The 21,483-nt window shown below is 36.6% G+C and overlaps 1 protein-coding gene across 1 annotated transcript in view; it reads left to right on the forward strand.

Annotated features, from left to right (window-relative positions):
* The first annotated feature begins 18,137 nt into the window (after positions 1-18,137).
* LOC120636325 (SCY1-like protein 2) overlaps positions 18,138-21,483 on the forward strand; it is a 117,232-nt gene continuing 113,886 nt past the window's right edge. The window contains exon 1 of the mRNA XM_039907755.1: positions 18,138-18,305. Coding sequence (XP_039763689.1) covers positions 18,138-18,305 — 168 coding nt within the window. The remainder of the gene's footprint in view (positions 18,306-21,483) is intronic.

Here is a 21,483-nt window from a genome sequence, read left to right on the forward strand (position 1 = left end):
AATTAAACTTTGATAACTATAAATTCAAAGCTGCCAGAATTTTTGTTAAATTGATCAGGATTTTTTCAAATACGCCAATAATTATTATTTAGTTAATAGATAGTTTTCAAGAAACAACTGTATTTGATTAACAACCAATGTTCGTGACGTTAAGTGGTGGGTATTTTTATATACTAACGACGGCATTATCGATACACTTCAGTCCTTTAGGGACTAGAACGATGAAAATACCTCAAGGTTTCTTAGTCATAAGATTGTTCAAATTACTCGGGCAACGTAAGGTAGGTACTACCAGTCTATGAAAGCTACTTGTCGTCAACATGAAATGCTGTTTTAAAAACAATATATAGTGATATAAAATGCAATCAATGGCGTCGTAATTTTTTTTTTGTCATAAAACAGAAAACTCAGCGCTTCGTTTTTATTTTACATAATGCGCTGAACTTGACATTCGGCACGTCCGCACCACCTGTGTAGTTGTTATACTACACAAATCGCACAATAAGGCCTCATGCAGACTTACGTTTTTTCGACCGAACAGCAGACCATGTTTTGACCGGTCTTGCAATGTTAACTTAATTCGGTGTTGTATGTATGGTGTAGTCAATAAGTTCATTCGATTCGGAAAAATATATAAAAAATATATATTAGCACATTTTTTTTTTAAATTACCAACAAAAAAATTGTTTATGAGTTTTCAGCAGAAAAAGGAAATGCTATCTTTTTTAAACTTAATTTATTAAAACAATAGCGTTTTTGGTAGAAATACTTTCAATACATTTTTCTAGATGGCATTCCGAACGAAATGAGCCATCACTCATATTTTTCGAAGCGTGATCATGCATTAAAACGTTGTTGAACTTGTGGACTAGCCTACTAATCCGGCGTAAGAAAGTGCGGTGTCAGGACGTGTCAGCAGCATTAACATAAAATTTATTCATCCGGGGAAGTCTTATACTCGTATGTTTACAATGATGACCGTTTTTTTAACGTCCCTTAGTGAGGTACAAAACGGAAAAATTTACAAGTGGCCTAATTTTGATATGCAGAAAAAGGCAATTTTTACATTTAGTCTGTGAACACATTTTTAGGTAATTTATTGAAATATACTACACACTTAATAAATAACTAAAACTATGAGTCATCTCATTTTAAAACCAACATGGAGCTAAGCTAAAGCAGGTTATTAAAACCCGACTAAAGGTAACAAACAAACAAGTAAACAAACAAACTTTAACATGGATAATATTAGTATGGGTAAAAGCGTATATTATGTGTGTGCTTAGTAACCACCGGCATATATAAGATACTCCGTCGCTTTAATTGCTTTTTCCGGACGTTATGCATAAACCCAGTGCTTTTTTAGTAGGAAACCTTCGAAAGGAGTCTCCCGAATCGTGAGTAAAAACTAATTTACCCAAAACTTCTGGCCGACTGACAACACACCTAATCTATTATTGATCAAGCCTGCGACAGTTAAAGCAATCAAAGCAGTGAAAACCTTTCAAATTCTAGTTAGAAACCATTATACGGGATACCAAAATAATCAATTGCGACATTACCTTCCACATCTTAGGTACATTAACGGGATGACTTCCGATTTGCTCCCGGCGTAGTTTCCTGAATGAAAACCGATAATTAACAATCTCTATTAATAGTACAGTTACGTATGATTGTTAACTACCTATATAGGGCGTGACAGCAAAACCGATCTTAATAAACTGATGCATATCTATAGATAGGATGGATTCTAGACATACACATTCTTTTTCTCCCGAGAAAATCAACAGTTCTCGCGGACTTTCATAAAACCAAATCAGGTATGATTGTTAACTACCTATATAGGGCTTGACAGCAAAACCGATCTTAGTAAACTGAAGCATGTCTATAGCTAGTTTGGATTCCAGAGAAACACATAAATTTTCGCCCGAGAAAATAAACAGTTGGACTTTCATAAAACCGAATCAAACACGGGCCTTAGCTACGTAAACAAAAAAAACCCGTATACTTACTAATATTATAATAGGCAAATGTGCGTTTTATGTTATAATATTAGTAAGGATACGGGTTTTTTTTGTTTACAAATGTGCGTTTTATGTTAATGGTCATCCTTTACAGCCTTATTAAGAAATCAATCAACTTGTTTTTTGGGAAAGAGTTAGTAGAAAGGACGGAGAGTAGCATAGGCTGGTTTTTATCCAAGAAAAACAAACAGTTCCCTAGGGATTTTGCAAAAACTGAAATAAATGCGGACAAGGAACATTGGACAAAGGTACTTATAATAGAACTGTAGGGGTCGAATTCTGTACATTATAAAAATATATAAATAAAAAGATATCTAAAAATTTTTTTTTTCGAAATCACTCTATTCACGTTAATATTGCATTTCTTTTCATTTAAGTAATATTTAACTTGTAACTGGTCAAAGGCACAAGCACAATTCATAAAACCGAGAACTAGTTTCAATATGAACTTTGTCATATCCGCACACGCGTACAATACGAGTTATTAAAACTTTCCAAGTAGGTATTCCAGTATAAGCTCTAATTCGCAGTACTTACATAATTTTAAACAATTTTGAGCATTTTCTATGGACTAAGTTAAAAAGATGAGGGATTTTAGTCTGTAGAAGTCCTAGACACGCACTGTTCGAAGACTTTGGTCTTCAGGCACTGAGGGATTTCGGACGAAAAGATTTCACGAAACTCAGCCTTCGGGCTGCCCATCTGAGTTGAATTCGGCGGTTTACCTGTTTCTCGAAATTGGACCTACCTAACCGGATCGTGTGTGCTAGGTATATGTGCTCGTCTACAATTTCGAGTGCAGACAGACTTTGTTAATAGTAGTTGACACAAAACTTTTGTGCCTTGTTATCACCTATATGACTAGTACCCACAACATTTATTATTTGTGTGCGAGGAGTTCCCTGTTACACGCTCGTCTCGTTCATTAGCGGTGTACGCTCGTGGAGTTAGCAAAACATAAATTTATATAATTTTATTGTTGAGGAAATTGTTAATTTAGTCGCTGTCGACCTCACTCCCAGTGCCATTCTCATCAGTGGGCGTTATCGCTTATAAAACCATAGCGATGTGGTGCGATCCACATCAGGGGCAATTTGGGGATTTTTAATTTCTGCTTAAAACCAAAACATTTACCTACTCGATTTCGGCGATGGTGGACAAACTCTTGAGATTTTCTAAGAGCGATTATGCACTTTAGCACGTAAAAAACGAATAGTGGTATTTGTAAAACTGCCATGTTCCATGTTTCATATTAAGTATCAGCTTACCTTACAATACTTATAACGTTGAATCATGAATGCATACGTATTAATTGATGAATATTTAATGGCCGTTTAACACTCGTCAGTGCTCTTTCCATTATTAAGAATGGCAATTCAAATTATGGCCTGCAAATTATCATCATTTTTAACTTCATGAAAGTACGACTTTAGTCATAGTCTCGTCTCTCGTAGTTCGAGATGACCAAATTAAAAGTATCATACATTTTTGAAGAATAATTAGGCTGAAGTGGCAGTAGGCGAGTCATCTGTCGTAGAACCAATGGGGCAGGACTGTGGACTAAAAGGCGTGTTGGTAGACCTGCAGCACGTTTGACAGATGACCTTAAAAATGTTAGCTGGAATGAGAAAAGCGGAGGACCATGTGTGGTAACGGGCACTCGGAAAGTCCTATGCCCGACAGTGGACGCTTTCAGGCTGATAATGATGGTGATGCTGATGATACAACGCTGTCTTTCAAGCTAACGCTGTCTTTTACTAATAATAGGATTACCACGAACATGGACATTAAGTAGACACCGCGAAACTAAGACTCCAGCCCAAAAACCCTGAAAATGACAATTTGGCGTTCCCATAAAATCCTAAAACGACATCCACATTGTAATGTAGCTCGTCGGCCATCTTGATTGTTTTTTAAATATATATATTTTTCTATCTTAGCCACCCAGTTTTATATTCGATTCTAGAAGTTAAAATGTTAAATGTTAAATTGCGTTATCTGCATAGTCTATTACGTTAGAGTGTAATGTAGGCGACGCGACGTCTGTTGATAACAAAATAAAAAATTGTTCGGTCTGTCATTGTCGATGTGCATGCGATAAAACAGCCACATAGCACATATTAAAGACTAGAGCCGTAGGAATAACGGCACAGGTCTGTCCGCCTTATGTCCCATAATGTTCCGCCTTTCCTCATAAAACCTCAATGCGGGTGAAGGTGAAATCAAGAAAGCGTATCTCGTAAAAACAAAAAAATATTTACATACAAATAAATCTTGGGAATACTCCGAAAAGTATAAGAAATTTAGAATTATTAAATATTATTTTTGAAGCGGTGAGCCCAGCACGCACCGCTAGCTGTCCTAAGTTATGTTCGTGTTAAGCAATTAAAATATCACTTGCACTATCACCGTTGAGGTGAAGGAAAACATTGTGAGGTAACCACCATGCCTGAGATTTCTCTTGGATGTTCTCAAAGGCGTGTAGAGTCCATTAACTCATACTGGGCCAGTGTGGTGGACAACCTTAACCCCTTTTCATTGGGGTAGACCCGTGCCCTGTAGTGAGCCGGTAACTGGTTGATATTATGATGATGATGATGATTTTCGAAGTGAATTGTATTTAATCATTTTCAATAGGATATCCTTTATGTACTTCGATTGCTTCGAAATATGAACTAGAGTATATTGGATATTAATTTAATGTTAAATGGGTTAAAAATAAACGTCAATAATACAGGTTAGTCAGTTACCATCTGAGACTGCATCACCACAGCATCTCATATTCCCAGTCAAGGGCTAACTTGTAGGGAAATGCTAAGAAAATAGCCGAAGAAGGTAGCCCATATATTTACCGAATACCAACAAGAAACATAGATGATTTATTCGATATTCATATTATTAATAGTCATTGATTTACAATTCGGTAAACTAGTTAAAGCAAATCCTATAAATAAAATAGTACTTAATAGCCTGTGGACTACTCAACTCGTCGTAAGTAGGCGACGAGTTGAGCAGTCCATAGTAGGATATAGGATGCTTTAACTAGTTTACTGAATTGTAAATCAATGACTATGAATAATATGAATATCGAATAAATCACTTAAATTCTTGTATAGAAGCGAAGAAGAAGAAGACGTTACTTTGTGGAAATGCATGATATATTATGAAAATTAAGCTTAATTTGCTATACTCCGCGAACAGCAGCAGAATCTGTATGGTGTAATTTATAATTACTTCAATCCGTATACTCCACACCAAACAGATCCTCCGCAATGTACCCTCTACGCACGTTTCGTTACGAAACCAGAGCATCCTCAGGAGACGTTAACTTTACAATGAATAAGTGTTATAAATTGTAAAGTCAACATAATACTTAAATTCTTTCAACAGATTAAAAAGAACCGGTAATCCTCAAATAGCCAAGCGGATGTAATAAAGTATTTCTTGTGCGCCGCTGGCTTAACAAGGTTGGGAAGCCCTGCTCTAGGGGATGATTCAATTGCAATGCAGCGAATCAAATCTTTATGCAATCCATTGAGCAAGGTTCCATTACTTTGAACGCTACCGTAAAACAGCGGCATGTATATACATATCGTTGATGTCGTCAAACGTATTAACGTATTGATTTAGTAATACAGTTTTTGCCTGGTCTGCCCTACCGAAAAGGACGTACCGCCAAGCAATCTAGCGTTCCAGAACGATGCCGTATAGAAACCATATAAACATGTTTGATATCTCTAACAGGTTAGCCCGCTACCATCGTAGACTGCATCTGCACTTACCAGTGCCATAAAACGCTACACATTTACTCAAAGAATCACCGGTTATACCGATAAACCCACGTTCACGTTTGTTTATCTTTATTAGTACTGCTACACCGCAGTTACGAAATGTTATAAAACATTATTAAACATTAACTAACTCTGTAACATTTATTAGCATCTTGTTATATTATGTTATTGCTTGTAACATGTTTCAAAGTTCCTATGATAATGCTTGAATATTTTTTTTGCAAAACACACTACATTGTAAGACATTTGCTAACATTTGTTACGATTGACAAAATGATAACTTAAACATTTTTTTAGCGGTTTACATTTTATAGCGGTGGCTCCATTAAATGGCGAAGTTGCATTAAATAGCTGGATTGACTAACATTCATATAAAATACGATATGGATTTTTAAAATGATATGATGATGATGATATATATATATTATTATACATTTGTAGTTCCGTTCAACGGCCTTGATAACATGTGTACGAGAAACACAGGAGGGTTCGATTCTTGAATCTGGGCAAAATCAATACCTATCAAGGTATTGGATTTTTCGGTTGTGTGTCCGGATTCCGCACTCGTGCTACGGAAACGTTGATCCGTCGGTCTCGATAACTGACACCAACATGTGAAAATAATTCATTCACTTACATACCCAGAAATTATTCATTATCGTTATCATCATATTAATCCATTACCGGTCTTCTACAGGGCACGGGGTTCCCACAATGAAAAGGGGTTATGGCCGTGGTTCACCACCCTGGCCCAGTGCCGATTGGTGGACTAATTACAGTTAAATACTTATGACAGATTCTAAATCCGTCTTGCCAGTCTTCATTTATTACACAAAATTTAAAAAAAAATTAAGAAACGCAAAAAATAACTTTTTAAACATTTGCTCTGTGATGCGATGGGGTGTGAAAGACGTCATGCCCCAGATTTACTGTTTCAAGCTCATCAGACCCGTCTCGCTATATCTACGCGGCGGGTCTATGCTCTAAAGCCCTCTATTAATAAGATCACGGATAGTCGGTATTTGCGTAATCTGATAGGCTAATAATTATGGTTATGATTGATGAACTTACAAGTACATGTGTATACATAAATACGTAAATATTGGTTGGCACTCGCATAGCTAAAAGTTTGCAGCTACTTTACGTTGCTACAAGTACTTCTCTAAAGATGTTAAAAGATTTCAAATAGGTATCGCGAATCGTGAGTTAAAAGTTCTGAAACTTTTTCCGTAACTGTTTATTTACCAGCAGTAGGAAGTTTGTCAACATTATCTTCGTCTTCCTTCTTTAAAAATGTAAACGTGTCGTATGTTGAAAGTTCTTGCACAACTAAAATATTTCCTCTCGCTCGTGGACACACAATAATATTGACAATGACCCTGCTTCGCCGTGATATTGACAGAAGGATTTCAGAATATCTAGATATCCACAGTAATATTGATTCGATATGTATTCCTTGGGCCAGTGGTTCGCCTGTTCAAATACGGATCTCAAGGGCTTAGGTCCGATTTCCGGGTCGAAGAATAATAATTTTAAGCGATGAGTTTTTTGGTCAGGAACTTTTCAATGCCAGTCTAGATTTTGCGATGTGATACAAGTCGTTTAGGCTTTTTTATTGACTGATCCCCATTGGAGTAGCGTCGTATGTATAATGCTCTATAACCTTCTATATAGAGATCAATGTGAGGGGAGATCAGTGCCTAGCATTAGGACGTTGATAGGCCTGAAGCGCACGCATTATCCTAGTAATTAGCAAATGATAAACGACTAAGACACCGGTAGGTATCTTTGCATCGTTCGAGTCCGTGTAGGACTGCCTTGTTATAGTTATCAAAAATGTAATTATTTACCCACTTTATAAAATTACCGTAACATTCGACCATCCTGACTAAAGTTTGCGACTCCGCAAACGTACCTATAAGAAGCTAAAGCTGTGAATCTACCACCGATTCGGAATGCTTATTGTACTGAGAAGAACTTTAGCAAAATATCTTGCCAAAATGAATTTATAGTTATCAAAAATTTAATTATTTACCCACTTTATAAAATTACCGTAACACAAAGTAATATTGTAAGCTGTGATAGCGCAGTTGGTAGGAGCTCGACTTCACTTTCGGGGGGCCGAGTTCGAATCCCAGCACGTGCGTTTAAAGCAATTAAAATATCACTTTCTGCGACGGTGAAGGAAAACATCGTGAGGAAACCTGCATGCCTCAGTGTTCTCCATAATGTTCTCAAAAGGCGTTTGGAGTTCATCAATCCGCACTGACTCGAAAATTAACTGGTGCTCGCGCCTTTTTTACTGTAATCTTTGGTATGCCGGGATCTCTCGTGTCTTTTTCCAGCGGTCATACTACGATCGCTTAAAGTTGTAGTATTCGTTTCAGTTATAATCCTTATTAAAAAAACGGCAATGAGTTCTCTCTCTCTCAGAATCTCTTTAAAATACACCTTATAAATTCGAAAGTGTGTTTGTTTAATTGGCCCTATCCTAACCTATCTAAGCAACCAATTAAATTAATTTTTCTTCATAGAATTACTTGAACGGGCGAAGATTAACATAGGTTACTTTTTATCTTAGGAAAACGAACGGGTGCCACGGGATGTGAGAAAAACCGTAACATAAGCAATCGTAGAATAGGCAACAGCTATTAATATATAAAATAATAAAATTATACTGCTTTAAGATATGATGGGATGTCTAAGTCTACGGGATGCCTATCGCTGTGGTAAATTATTTCAATGTCGGTGCAGCTGGTGAGTCGGGCATTACATTCTAGTATTGACCGACACAATTAAGCTTTACACCAAATTTGTTTTCTTTTTTTAAGCGCGCCTTTTCTTTTTATTTATAGTGGTAGACCTTCTTGTATCAGAGCTCGTCCGGGGAAGGGACTACCCCCATGTTCATAACTGCGCCAAGCAAATGCTGTCCGATCTGAAGCAGTAGGTAATTATGAAGCTTAAAACCTTCGCACTTTATGGGGCGTGTTCCTTGCATGCCCTAGGAAGTGTTCCCGGGATTTTCGCGATGGTATTTTCCTTACCATCAGAGCTATCTGATCGGTCCATCATTCATTATTGTGAAATATCTCATATTCAACTTCCTTTGTCTTTAGGTAGAACAAAATCATTTAACGTTTACTTTGTTCATCGTACACCGGAATACTATTCTGATATTATTAATTTTAGCGAATAACAAGGTAAACCAAACTCCACTAATACATTTCCTATTTAAATCTTTATTTACACATACTCTACTTACTGAAAATATTCACTCTGAAACGCTCGGCTTGGAAATAAAAAAACCAAATTATTTGGATAGAAACAAAAATAGAACCACACTTTTGCACCCACGGACCCTCAAAGCTAGTTTAATTTAGCGGTTTTACAATAGTTATAAACTATTTTGGCATCAACATAATATTACTGAATTTTTTTTTTGTAACCACTGCCGTTTAAAATTAGCAAACTACTCGTATATGTCCTCATACATAGGGCCAATCCTAATTTGCGAACTATATTATAAATGCGTGTGTTTGTTTGTCCTTTCATCACGCTTAACTAGGCAACCTATCAACTTGATTCTTGGCATAGAGTAACTTGAATGTACGGAGTACTCTCCGTACATTCAAGGCTAGGCTCCATAGGCTATTCTTTATCTTAAGAAAACAAACGCTCCCACGGGAGCCACAATAAACGCGGACGTATAACTCGAGCAACACAATACGCAATTATTGAACAATTCTATTAAATATGTATATTCTCTCAAACAAGCTTTTTTTTGTATTTTTATCTTATTCAAGGTAAACTTACTAACAGCACAGAGTAAGAATATTCATGCAAAGGTCAGACAAAGCAATCTAAACAAAGCAATGATGCTGTAGACGGGCCTAAGAAAGGACCCTTACCGGCCTCTGTAGCAAGGGACCAACATAAGCCTCTATAGAAGTCACGACGCTGTCTAGACGATGTCAGCATTTACCACGAGATTAAAGTTTTCGAAGTACTGTAGTACCTCTTTTATATACATTGCTGGGAGTTCTAACGGTCAGCATTTATAATGTACCGTTCTAACTCGCACGGATGAAGCAGATATTACAAGCTCTCACCTTCTATTTGTTAAAAAAGAATAACGCTTTTAAGAAACGCAATAATCACCTAGGAGACATATGTTTATGAATATGGCGTATTAAGGCAAGGTCCCACGGCCGTGTTATCACAGGCCAGAACACGACAGGCCAGACCGACAGGTTATGGGAACCGTAGCATCCGATTCAGCAGAAATAAATTAGAACTTTGTTGAATCCTTAATGTATTTTTGTGAATTCCATATAGGTGTGTGATCATTGAGTTGTATTAAGTTCGAGTTCTAACGCAGATCACAAGGTCCTGGATTCAATCGCTGGGTCGAGCAAATGTCGCGGCTGATCTCTTTCCCGTCGTTTCGTATTGAGTGCACTATAAAATTTCTAGCGTTATTGGAAATCTCTCTGGAGATTGACCACCTGAAGTCGGTCAGGGAAACTATGTTCATTAATAGAAAGTCCAAGTCCAAGTCCATCCGATTCCAAGTACCTACTTACTTAGTTGAATGCTATCTCTTAAGTGCGCGATAACTTGTGATTAAAGGGAGATTAGTTAGAGAAATACGAACTGCATGCACTCCGCGTGGTTACTAGAGTGCCCGTCATTTTGTTTGGAATAGCGCTTCTATATACAAAACTACGTTTGTGTTTTTAAAGCATCCCGCATTAGCAGCAACAAATAGTCGATTACGCTGGGCAAGCAATGTTAACTGGAGTAACAATGAATACCACTTTGGAGGTTAAAAGGAGAAATAAGTGGTCGTTGGTTTAAATTTTTCGCAGTAACAACGTCTTATACCTAAGATAGAAGACAATAAAATATGTATTCTGTACAACGCATTCAATTTAGGTGTAGTTATAAAGATATTTTTAAGACATGTTAATTCTTGTACAAACCGAGATCGGTATTAAAAAAAAAAGGTTTTTAATTAAGTGTAGATCTAAAATAAGTTTTGTTTACGAACAGTCCTTAAATTTTGAAACCATCGATAACTACTGCATTAAATGTCCTATTTGAACGAAAACACTATTATGTTTACTAAAAGATCCATTTTACTCTGATTGAAGACGAAAACATCTCAATTGCGAGATAGCAATTCTCTGTACTAAGGCTACAGGTGTGTTACTCTATCCAATTCAATAGGCACGAAGAGTCCCGCAATCCGTACTCAATCAAGAATATGTCTATTGACTGCGCCCCTGCCTAGTCCACATACCCTTTATGTAATTTGCAGTTTGCGAGAGTAGTTTCCTAAGATATCCCGGCACGCAGTCCACACATACCTACGTCACATATTATATGCATTGATCCGTCAAAGTTCAGGCAACGTTTATAATTAATCCTTATGATATATTTTGTATCGATATATCTGTTCATACTGAAAACCTGATATTTACTAATAACATGAGAAAGTTGGATTGTAATCTTTGTACGTAGCAATATTCCAATTGAATCTTCACTACCTATCTATATCTATACTACTAATAATAAAGCTGATGATTTGGTTTGTTTGTTTTAAAGCACTCATCTCTGGTACTAACAAAAGAAAAAAAATATATTTTATTACCTAATTCTTGTAGCTATCTTAGCGTGATGTTCAATAGATCACAGACTTGTTGTCTATTAAACAAAACGCTAAGATTATTATGAGCCTTGAAATTGCACGGGCGGGTACGGTATCGGAGTACATTGGTTGATCTGCTTGTAGAATAGTGGATGAATAGCTTCGTATGTAGGTATCTGATGTGGTAGATACACGGATATGCATTTATATTTTAATATATTCGTTTCTTTCTTATTTTCTACTTTAACCAACTTTCTTCCTGTTTTGATTGAGTTACTATTGGCGAGTTTAAAAATGAAATTTTCCAAGCTAATAAGTAGGTCATTAGACGTTACGCGGAAGCCCGGAGATTCGAAGTGTAAGGAAAATTGCTCGTCTCTCCGATAATAATGAATGAAATAATTGTCTTTATCCTTTGTTTTTACAGTGAATAGATAATGGGGAATAAACGTCTAAGTTAGAGTAAAATAATATTCATCATCATTAAATAATATCTGATTACACCTGGGCTTTGTTGGAACGCGCTAATATTAGAAAATGTCAGTTGGATTTGAAAAAAGCCCTTTTGCCATCATTATCATAGCATTAGTTTTTTTTTTATTCCAAGATAAGTTAGCCCCTGACTTAACTCACCATGTGGAAAGTGCTGATGCAGTCTAAGATGGGAGTAGTCTGTAACCTGTTTCTAATCGGTATCTAAGCGACATCATACCGGAACGCTAAGCGGCACGTCTTTGTCAGTAGGGTGGTAACTAGCCACGCCGAACCATACAAGACCAAGGAAAATTCAGGAATTATAATTTCCCAAATTGCCCCTGCCGGAATGGAACCCGGAACCTCCAACTTAAAACCACATCACTCAAGGCTGCACCGTAGAGTCGGTGAGAAGGTTAGTAGATATGTAGATAGGCTAAGGTATCATGAAACTATCAAAGGTATTTGTACTGAGCCGTTACATAGCAGAGAAACTTTCCTATAGTTAACCAACACGTCGTAACAGCCTCACGTCTCCGGATAGGAAATTCGGCAATTGTTTCGACGAACCTACAACTTACCAGCCCATTGTTCCCCACTTTATTTAATCAGAAACTAATTGCATCAAATCTAGAGAGTAGTTTGACCGATTCTAACCATGTCAATCCGGCACTAAAGTTATGTATACTATAACCGACAGCATATAATCATACATCAAATGTAAGAGAGTGAAAACACTTCATTGCTATTCCCACGTTATGCTATTAGTAATTGGGCCCTAAGAGCGGTAGATGCAGAGTAGATCTGTGCCGCGTACGCCGCGCTTAGATCGATTCAATAAACAACTTGTTTTCAACAATTTCGGTGCAGAAACTTTTGTTAATGAACAACGTATAATACGATATTGCTTTCGACGCATACAACACTCAAAACAACTCTCCAGATTTTAAATATTAAGAGTAGTTTATGGGGTAGAAAAAATCTAAATTCTATTTCACCTTCAATTCTACCAAAGCAAACTGATATGTCAAAAATTAATAACCCTGTCAACTGGTGCACGAGCATGGATTTTCAAAAGCCTTTGTTATCATTGACCGGATTGGCAATCGATACTTGCAATGTCTAGGTTACGAGCCTGGAATATTCTGGCTGCTAGAATTTCATTCCCGTGCAGGGAAAATTGCGAGCGATACAGTAAACCGATAATTGCTTCGATTTAACGTACAATGCTAACGTAAAATATGTTTTATCCTTGAAATTTTGAACGTATTGGTAACTCGACTCAGTGGTCTACACCACGGCTAGCAATAAAAAATGGTTAATTGTAAATGGTTAGGTACTTTTTAACACCAGCCCGGAGTTAGGAATTTGGTAATGCACACGTGCCTTGGAAAGCATATTCGGCAATCAGCCCTGGTTATTTCTTACACTTAAATTTGTACACTTGTCAAATGTTAGTTTTTGTAACAGACACAAAAAAAAAACTTTGTTGGGGAAGGGGAGGGCAGCCTGTTTAGTTTTTTTTTTTTTTTTTTTTATTTATTTATCAAATAAAGCAATTACAATAAAATGGTTAGTATAAAAACACTGAAAAAACCGCAGAGGTTTGTCCTCGGTGCCTATCTACAACGCCTACCTAAGGTGTTAATTAAAAGAATAAAACCAGCTGTGGGAAAAACATACTGCTACATTGTAGAACGATAGGAACCAAGTAAGACTGTCAATTTTAATTTTTAATAGTAGTAAGTACCAAAATAATATAAACTATACGAGATACAAAAGAGTCAGCCAACTAACTTCGCTAAAAAGTATTCTTTGAGTTTACGCTTAATGTTTTTAATATTTACATTTTGGATCAACGTTGAAGGTAGTTCGTTCATGAATCAAAGAGGGTTAGAAAGAGGGTCAAGAATTTTATTTTTAATAGCTGAGATACTACATAGATTATTCTATTACTTTTGTGCTTTCAACCTTATTTAGCAGTACTCAGCACCTTAATGCTCATTGTATATCAAGGACTTCTACAAAGTAACATTTGATTATATCCAATATTCGCATAGAAGCTGCTTAATTCAATCTGATCGTCATATGAAACCAATTATGTGACGCGATTATTATTAATTTTCAATCGCCACCGATGTGGTCTGCACCATATCACGCCAGTCTGCAAATAGAACTACAAACTTGAATTACAATTATAATCGACTGTGTGGTGTTCTAAGTATATCTGCACTTATCCTTACTGTATCTGTGTAAATAGTGCATGTGTATCAACGTGTCTGTATGTCTATGGGTCCGTATATGTGTATCTGTGAATTTTTGGATCTGTGTGAGTGTGTATCTTTGTGTTATTCTGTGACATCGTAGATCTCAAACTGATAAACCAATTTGAATGAGATTTTTTGGTATAAAGGAGAGATTTCGTATTTACCAGATTTTGGAGATATCTGTTGTGATGATGATTGGCTCATTTCCTTCTTGGCGTAACATTTAAAGGTCCAATTAATTTGAAATTTTAGTTTTGGTTAAACGTAGGTACGTATTTTCACCGTTAGTACCGTAACCGGTTATATATCTATTATGTAATATATTAATATTTCTATATCGTGTATTATAACGGCTTTTACGCTTTGGACGTATCATAGTTTGATAAAGTTTAACTTTTTATGTTTATCCATCTTAACGCAAATTAACTCAGAAACGACCGCAACATATAAATTTTTTCAAATAGTAAGCCTTACTAACTGTATTAATGATTTCTAATTTAATTTAACCACTGTAAGAATTGAAAAAAAAAATTATATATACCCATATTTTTATTTAGTAAACGTCTTGTTTTTTTAAGTTTGTCTAAATACGTATTTATCTACCTTCTACCTTCAAAAGAATTTACAAAAAAAAACACCAATCGATGCTTGTTCGCCCAGGCACTGAAGCTATAAAAGCTTAACAAACTTAATTGAAAATGAAAACGTGTCGACTGCGATGTAAAAGTGGAAACGATAATAATCATTTTTCACGCTCAGGAACGGCGATGAATTGAATTTTATTTGTTCAAAAAGGATTTTTTTAATAGTGATACCGATTTATATTTATATGTTACAAATATTTTTATTTGTAAGAATTATTTTCTTGTCTACGACCTTTTAATATTGGTCCAATATTTTTTATGACAAATATTTTAATAATTCCAATTTAATGTATTCAGTAGTTGAACGAGAAATTCATAAAAACTATATTTGACTCGCTGCAAATATTTATGACAAAATAATATTGCGTCATATTTTGGTTTGGTGAATATTTTGGTTTAAATACGGGTGCATTAGCGAGTCACTTAATTTTTCAGAATTCTTTAATGTGATCTCCGAGTACCTACTTCTAATGAAATTATTATAAACTAAAACACTTAATGAACGAATAAGCTGTTATTTGTACAACACAAAAAGTGGTAATATAGAAAAATCACACAATGCGGTGGCCTAAATGCTACATAGCGATCCATTTTAGGCAATCAATGACTTAAATGGATCGCTCTGTAAACATACTAGCGGACCCCAGCGCCATCTGTCGGGCTTATTTGTCAATCTAAACCATCCAGGGTGCCACACAAACGCTTACCAAAAAATTCATTCAATGCGGTCCAGCCGTTTAGGAGGAGTTCAAGGAGTTAAGATATATATTATACTAATTATATATTCTGTGTGGTGACCAGTATACAGTTGTCACCACCCCTATTCTTGCTGCGGGTGACGTAAAAGGCGGCCACCACCCCTGCTCTTGCCGCGGGTGTCGTACAAGGCGGTCACCACCCCTCCTCTTGCTGCGGGTGTCGTAAAAGGCAGTCACCACCCCTCCTCTTGCCGCGGGTGTCGTAAAAGGTGGTCAACACCCCTTATCTTGTCGCGGGTGTCGTACAAGACGGTCACCACCCCTCCTCTTGCTAGTGGTGTCGTAAAAGGCGGTCACCACCCCTTCTCTTGCCGCGGGTGTCGTACAAGGTGGTCACCACCCCTCCTCTTGCCGCGGGTGTCGTACGTAGCGGTCACAAAAGCGAATAAGGGAACATAACGGGCAGTGGCGTCTCTGTGCAATTACTACCATACACTAACTGGAATAAAGTAAATAAATAATATTGCAAATAAATGGAATATTTTATAGTAACTGAAACGGTGATAGTGCAGTGCGTAGTATTTCGACTTCACTTTCGGAAGGGCGAGTTGGAATCCCAGAACGCATCTCTAACTTATCTAAGTTATGTGCCTTTATAGCAATTAACATATCGCTTGCTCCAACGATGTAGAAAACATCGTGAGGAAACCTGCAGCATGCCTACGCGTTCTCCATTATGTTCTTAAGGGTGTTTGGAGTCCACCAATCCGCACTGGGCCAGCGTGGTGAACTAGAGCCTTAACCCCTTCTCATTGTGGAAGGAGACCTGTGCCCCGTTGTCGGCCGCAAAAGGGTTGATATGATTATAATAAAATGAAATAAATAAAAAGCTAAATTGTAGGCATCAAAACCTGTAAGTAATAAAGCACACCGGTAGGAATACCTGTAATCGACTTAAACACAGCTTTGAAGTGAAACATTAAGTTACTTGGCTATGCGACGTTGTCAATAACTAGCCGTGGCTGTAGACTCGGGCCAGAGGAAATTCCCTGCTCCGGAGCAATTTAGATAAGATAATTTCTCGATCACGTGCCTAGAACATTCTGGTCTGTTTTTCCATTACCTATAATAAGTAACAAGCTATGTTAATCGATTTTATTGCATTACACTGACTTCAATATGTTATCATCGTCATCGTTAACCTTTTAATATCCGAATACTACTAGGCTTATGCCAGAAGCAAGGCCTGGTTGATTTTTCTAGCCAGGCTAGAAAAAAGAACCATGTTTTACCGATTATTATTATTTATTATCGCATAAAACTTGAATTTGAAGCAAAGTATATTTTGAAGACACCTACTTCCTTGCATTTTAAACAAGTCAGTACACTCCCTTTTTTCTCTTTTTATATAAAAAATCTTTGAATTACTCTTTAATGTAAAGATGATATTGAAAGTATTAAAAAATACAAATTAAGCTACGCTTACTTTGGGGCTAGATGACGATGTTTTTATTGTTGTAGTAGATCAACTATTTATTAATTATTCTTAAGGAATATCTCTTTGTTTTATTTATTTGATAGGTTTTTCATCTATTTTTAGAACTTATTTTACACTGGAAAAGTATGAAAAAATAGTTTAGATAATAAGACAATTTAGAAAAAAAATACTTTAAATATAGTAAACGCCTTGCATCTCGAATATTTCACATTAGTGACAGCAAGCAGAACTGTTCGAGTGTGTTCTTGCGACTCACGACGCCTGTTGATTCTAACTTGTTGCTGGCACCCTGTTGATTCTTGTTTACTTGACATACAAAGTTCGTATATCGTTCCCTCATTGTTGTTACAAACTAGATAGCTTTAAAGTGTACGTTAAATTTTGATACGTGTCATTAAACCGACACTTCCATATAGGCAATACCAAAGAGACAACGTATTAACCGGAATGTCTTTGACATAACTTTTTCTTTAATTGTTGTTATAGTAACAATTTGCGGACGAAGCAGATACCCCGATGGAATTATACTTCGGAGACCATCGCTTATAAACAGAGCAACAGTTCACAGGGCATAGAAGAAACGCATCTTACAAAGTGAGGCCTGTCTATACCTGAGGCGTAGGTGTTAACTTTTAAGCCTCATGAATTTATAATTACACCGGCATCGCCTATTTCTGGTATTTATTTAAGTTAGACTCAAAACTATGAACTGCTATCCCGAACTAAGACTTAAACACTGGAAGCTTAGTCGAATATGCTACACATTTCAAAAAGATGCACTACGTTGGCAATTTGGGCGGCTAGCTTCAGTAGTAGCTAGTTATGTACGCATCAAAAGTGCCACCTATGAGCCTACTTGAATAAAGACTATATGAAGACTATATTTTTGACTTTGACTTTGATTTTAGGTGCGTTTGTATGTATGTGTGTAAAACCACATGGATTCCAGCAAACAAACTCTTCAGCTCTCTAATATAAGTATTATTAAATTATTATATGTATCCAGCTAACTCCTCTGTTTCTTTTCAGACAACCGCGATCAAAATTCTGACCAAGCATCACCGTCGTCAAAACCATTCATCACCAGGATGTCTGCTGTGATATCAAAGCTGAAGGACACGAACAAAAACTGTAACCCGCCTCTTCTCATAAACAACCCAATCACACAGTATTTTGAAGTAATTAAGGAGAGCAGCAGCGCTGGACCAGACCTAATCTGGCGTATATATGATGCCTTTCGCAAAAGTGATGGCAAGGTAAGTCATATTAAACCTCTTTTTTGCTTCTGATGACGATATTTTTCCTATCCTTATTACAAAATTTATTTAAAGTCTACACTAACAAGGCTATATGATCTAATTTACTTTAAACTGTAATATACCTGAATAGTTTTACAAGGACGATCCGCTGAGGAAAATGTTGTTATTATAATTTAAACTTCCTAAGCTAATGAAATTCTGATACCGCGAACGCAAGGTATAATATCTACTGTAAGAGCGCTAGGATGATACGCTGTAAGAGTGATAGGATATTATTTTACTTTTCACGCTATGTGTGCCTTGTATACGAAAACTGGATTTTTGAAAATAAAACTAGGTCGCAAGGGAAGGTACGGTAGATCTCAATTCATCATTTGTGTTTCTGCAAGCTCCAACAACAACACACAAATCGATAGGTAAGATGTATCTAACTGTAGGGGCTGTGGCTTTCTTTTCTCCATATCACAAAGACTGTACGCACCGGTTAACGCAGCGCACACCGGTAAACGCAGCGTAGGTCGGCCCCCAACGAGGTGGACAGATGACATCAGGCGAGTCGCTGGGAGCCGCTGGAGGCAAGCGGCTCGGGACCGTGTTTTGTGGAACTCCCTACAAAAGACCTATGTCCAGCAGTGGACGTCGATTGGTTGACATGATGATGATGATCTAACTGTAAGCAGCAACACGTTTATAAACTCTTTGCACTAAAAACAAAATCGCCGTCTAAAGTTGAGTTAGGCCTTATGATCAACAATACTACCTAGCCGTAAATTCAATTTTAACTTTATATTATATTATGGACAAGTGCATAATATTGAGTTTTAGCCCGCCTACACAATGCCTAAGGTACAACTTTAAGAGCATTAGAAGTGTAAATCTATATCCACCACAACAAGTTTGAATGGATATAGATTGCTTTTAGAAGCTACAATATTTGTAGCTGTATTGTGTCTTACATAAGGTTAAGTACTTATTGAATCATGAATAAAAGAGACCTTAAAAATTAGGCTAAAATAAGATAATTATTTCGCTCATCAGCGTTCCAACGGCGGGTGTGGGCGTTATCCTGAGGGATCTCTATATCTTGAATAAAGGATCATAATATGAGCCATGTTATATGATTACAAAATATTTTTCTACTTTCAGTTATCTGAGTATACCGACTTCTAAAATACGTTAAATTTTATACAAGTTTTAAGGAGCATTCGGTTATATGATATTATCACCATTAAATGCAAGGAAATGGTTTTTATATAAGTACATCAAAAGTACTTTATATATATAAAATATGGAAGAAATTTTTGACCCAAAAATAACCTATTTTCTCCTATAAAACTATCTCCTCGCAAAAACTATGTCAATGCCACGTTCGATTTTCCAATAAATGCGTACCGTGAGCGAAAGTGAAATACCCTATGCATATCAACACATATTTTTACTTGCCGTTATGTAAAATGGACTTTTTATATTGACTTCGTTCAATCTATGTTTCACTTGGCCAGCGTGGAGGACTACGGCCTAAAACCTTCTTCTTGCGCTGCAGTGGGCCAGTAATGGTTTAAAAATGATGATAATGATGAATCTATGTTACTTTTATCTTACAAGGTTTTTTTATAGTATATCTAGTAACAGCAGTCGACGTGGTTTCGATTTTAGGGACCGGTGTGAATTGTGTCCGTCTGCAATCAAACTTTAAAACTGCAAAGCAATTTTTTTTTAAATCTTAGTTGAACGATTAAGGTGATTAAATTGTATGCTCTTAAATTGGCAATTTAATACCTGCAAACATTTTCACATCATCATCATCATTTTAACCCATTGCCGACCCACTTTAAGGTACCGGTCTCGTCCCAAAATAAGAAGGGGTTACATACATTGAAACATTGAATAATAATTGTATTATATGCTAAGAATTACTAATTTAACCGTTCATCTATTGAAAAACAAAAATAATTAAGATACTGGTGTCGTGGAATAAGGATAGTAATATTTTTCATCTCTATAAAATCTGTCATACCGTCCGAGTTCACGGCAAACGGGTAACCGCAATGCTAGCGGTTGCGAAAGCCTGATTAACCAAGGCCTTGCCGGCATTTTGGCCACAATTGTGGTCTGGACAATGGTCTGAAATATTTTATTATGATTTTTATTTCTTAAACAATACTAAATGACTATCTTTTTACCACTTACCCTTCTGGACCGAAAGGTAGCGGCTATTCCACCAACAAATATTGCCTAGGAACGGTCGACGGGTGTGCTACAGGTTTTGATACCTACAATTTAGCTGTTCATTTATTTAATTTCATCATCATCAGATCAACCCATTTGCAGCCCACTACGGGCACGGGTCTCCTCCCAAAATGAGAAGGGGTTAAGGCCGTAATCAACCACGTTGGCCCAGTGCGGATTGGTGGACTCCACACACCTTTGAGAACACTATCGAGAACTCTCAAGCATGCAGGTTTCCTCACGATGTTTTCTTTCACCGTTGAAGCAAATGATATTATAATGATTTAAAACGCCCATAACTTAGAAAAGTTAGAGGTGCGTGCTGGGATTCGAACTTGGCCCCCGAAAGTGAAGTTGAGCTCCTACCCTATTATCACCGCATCAGTCCAGTTCAGCACGTCCTTAATCTTAGGTTAGGCTAATTAGCCAATTTGTTCTTGGAATTATTACCACTAACTTAACCGCACTTAAATCACTTTATATTTCCTATTTGATAATGAGGGTTTCCCTAGTATATCTAACACCAATTAAATTCGAACGGTACTCTGAAGGTATAGCAAGCCAATTATAGCAACTTCTAAATGTAATGAACAAAACAAAACAGAGTTTATTATTGACAAGCCATTCTTTGTATTAGGTGGTTCTAAAATTGTTTCCTAACTAGAACTTTTTATTTGAAAAGGAATTTAAAACTCGGAGCTTTCCCGTTTTCTATACTAACGCCATGCCGGGTGGTTGACAAAGGAGCTCGTTTTCTTTTGTGCGGGAATACTAAATGCCTTGCTACAATTGCCACTTTGAAAATCAATAAATCTGCAGATTTTTAATATTTACTTTGTAAATGGTTTTAGTAGAATACTAAACTCGAATTCGGTGAATAAATTCAACTTGTAGCCTCTCTGTTTTGTCTTTAAACGTGACTGTAGATTGCAAGCTTCAATTAATA

Source organism: Pararge aegeria, chromosome Z, assembly GCF_905163445.1.
Source record: "Pararge aegeria chromosome Z, ilParAegt1.1, whole genome shotgun sequence".
Taxonomy (NCBI): Eukaryota; Metazoa; Arthropoda; class Insecta; order Lepidoptera; family Nymphalidae; genus Pararge; species Pararge aegeria.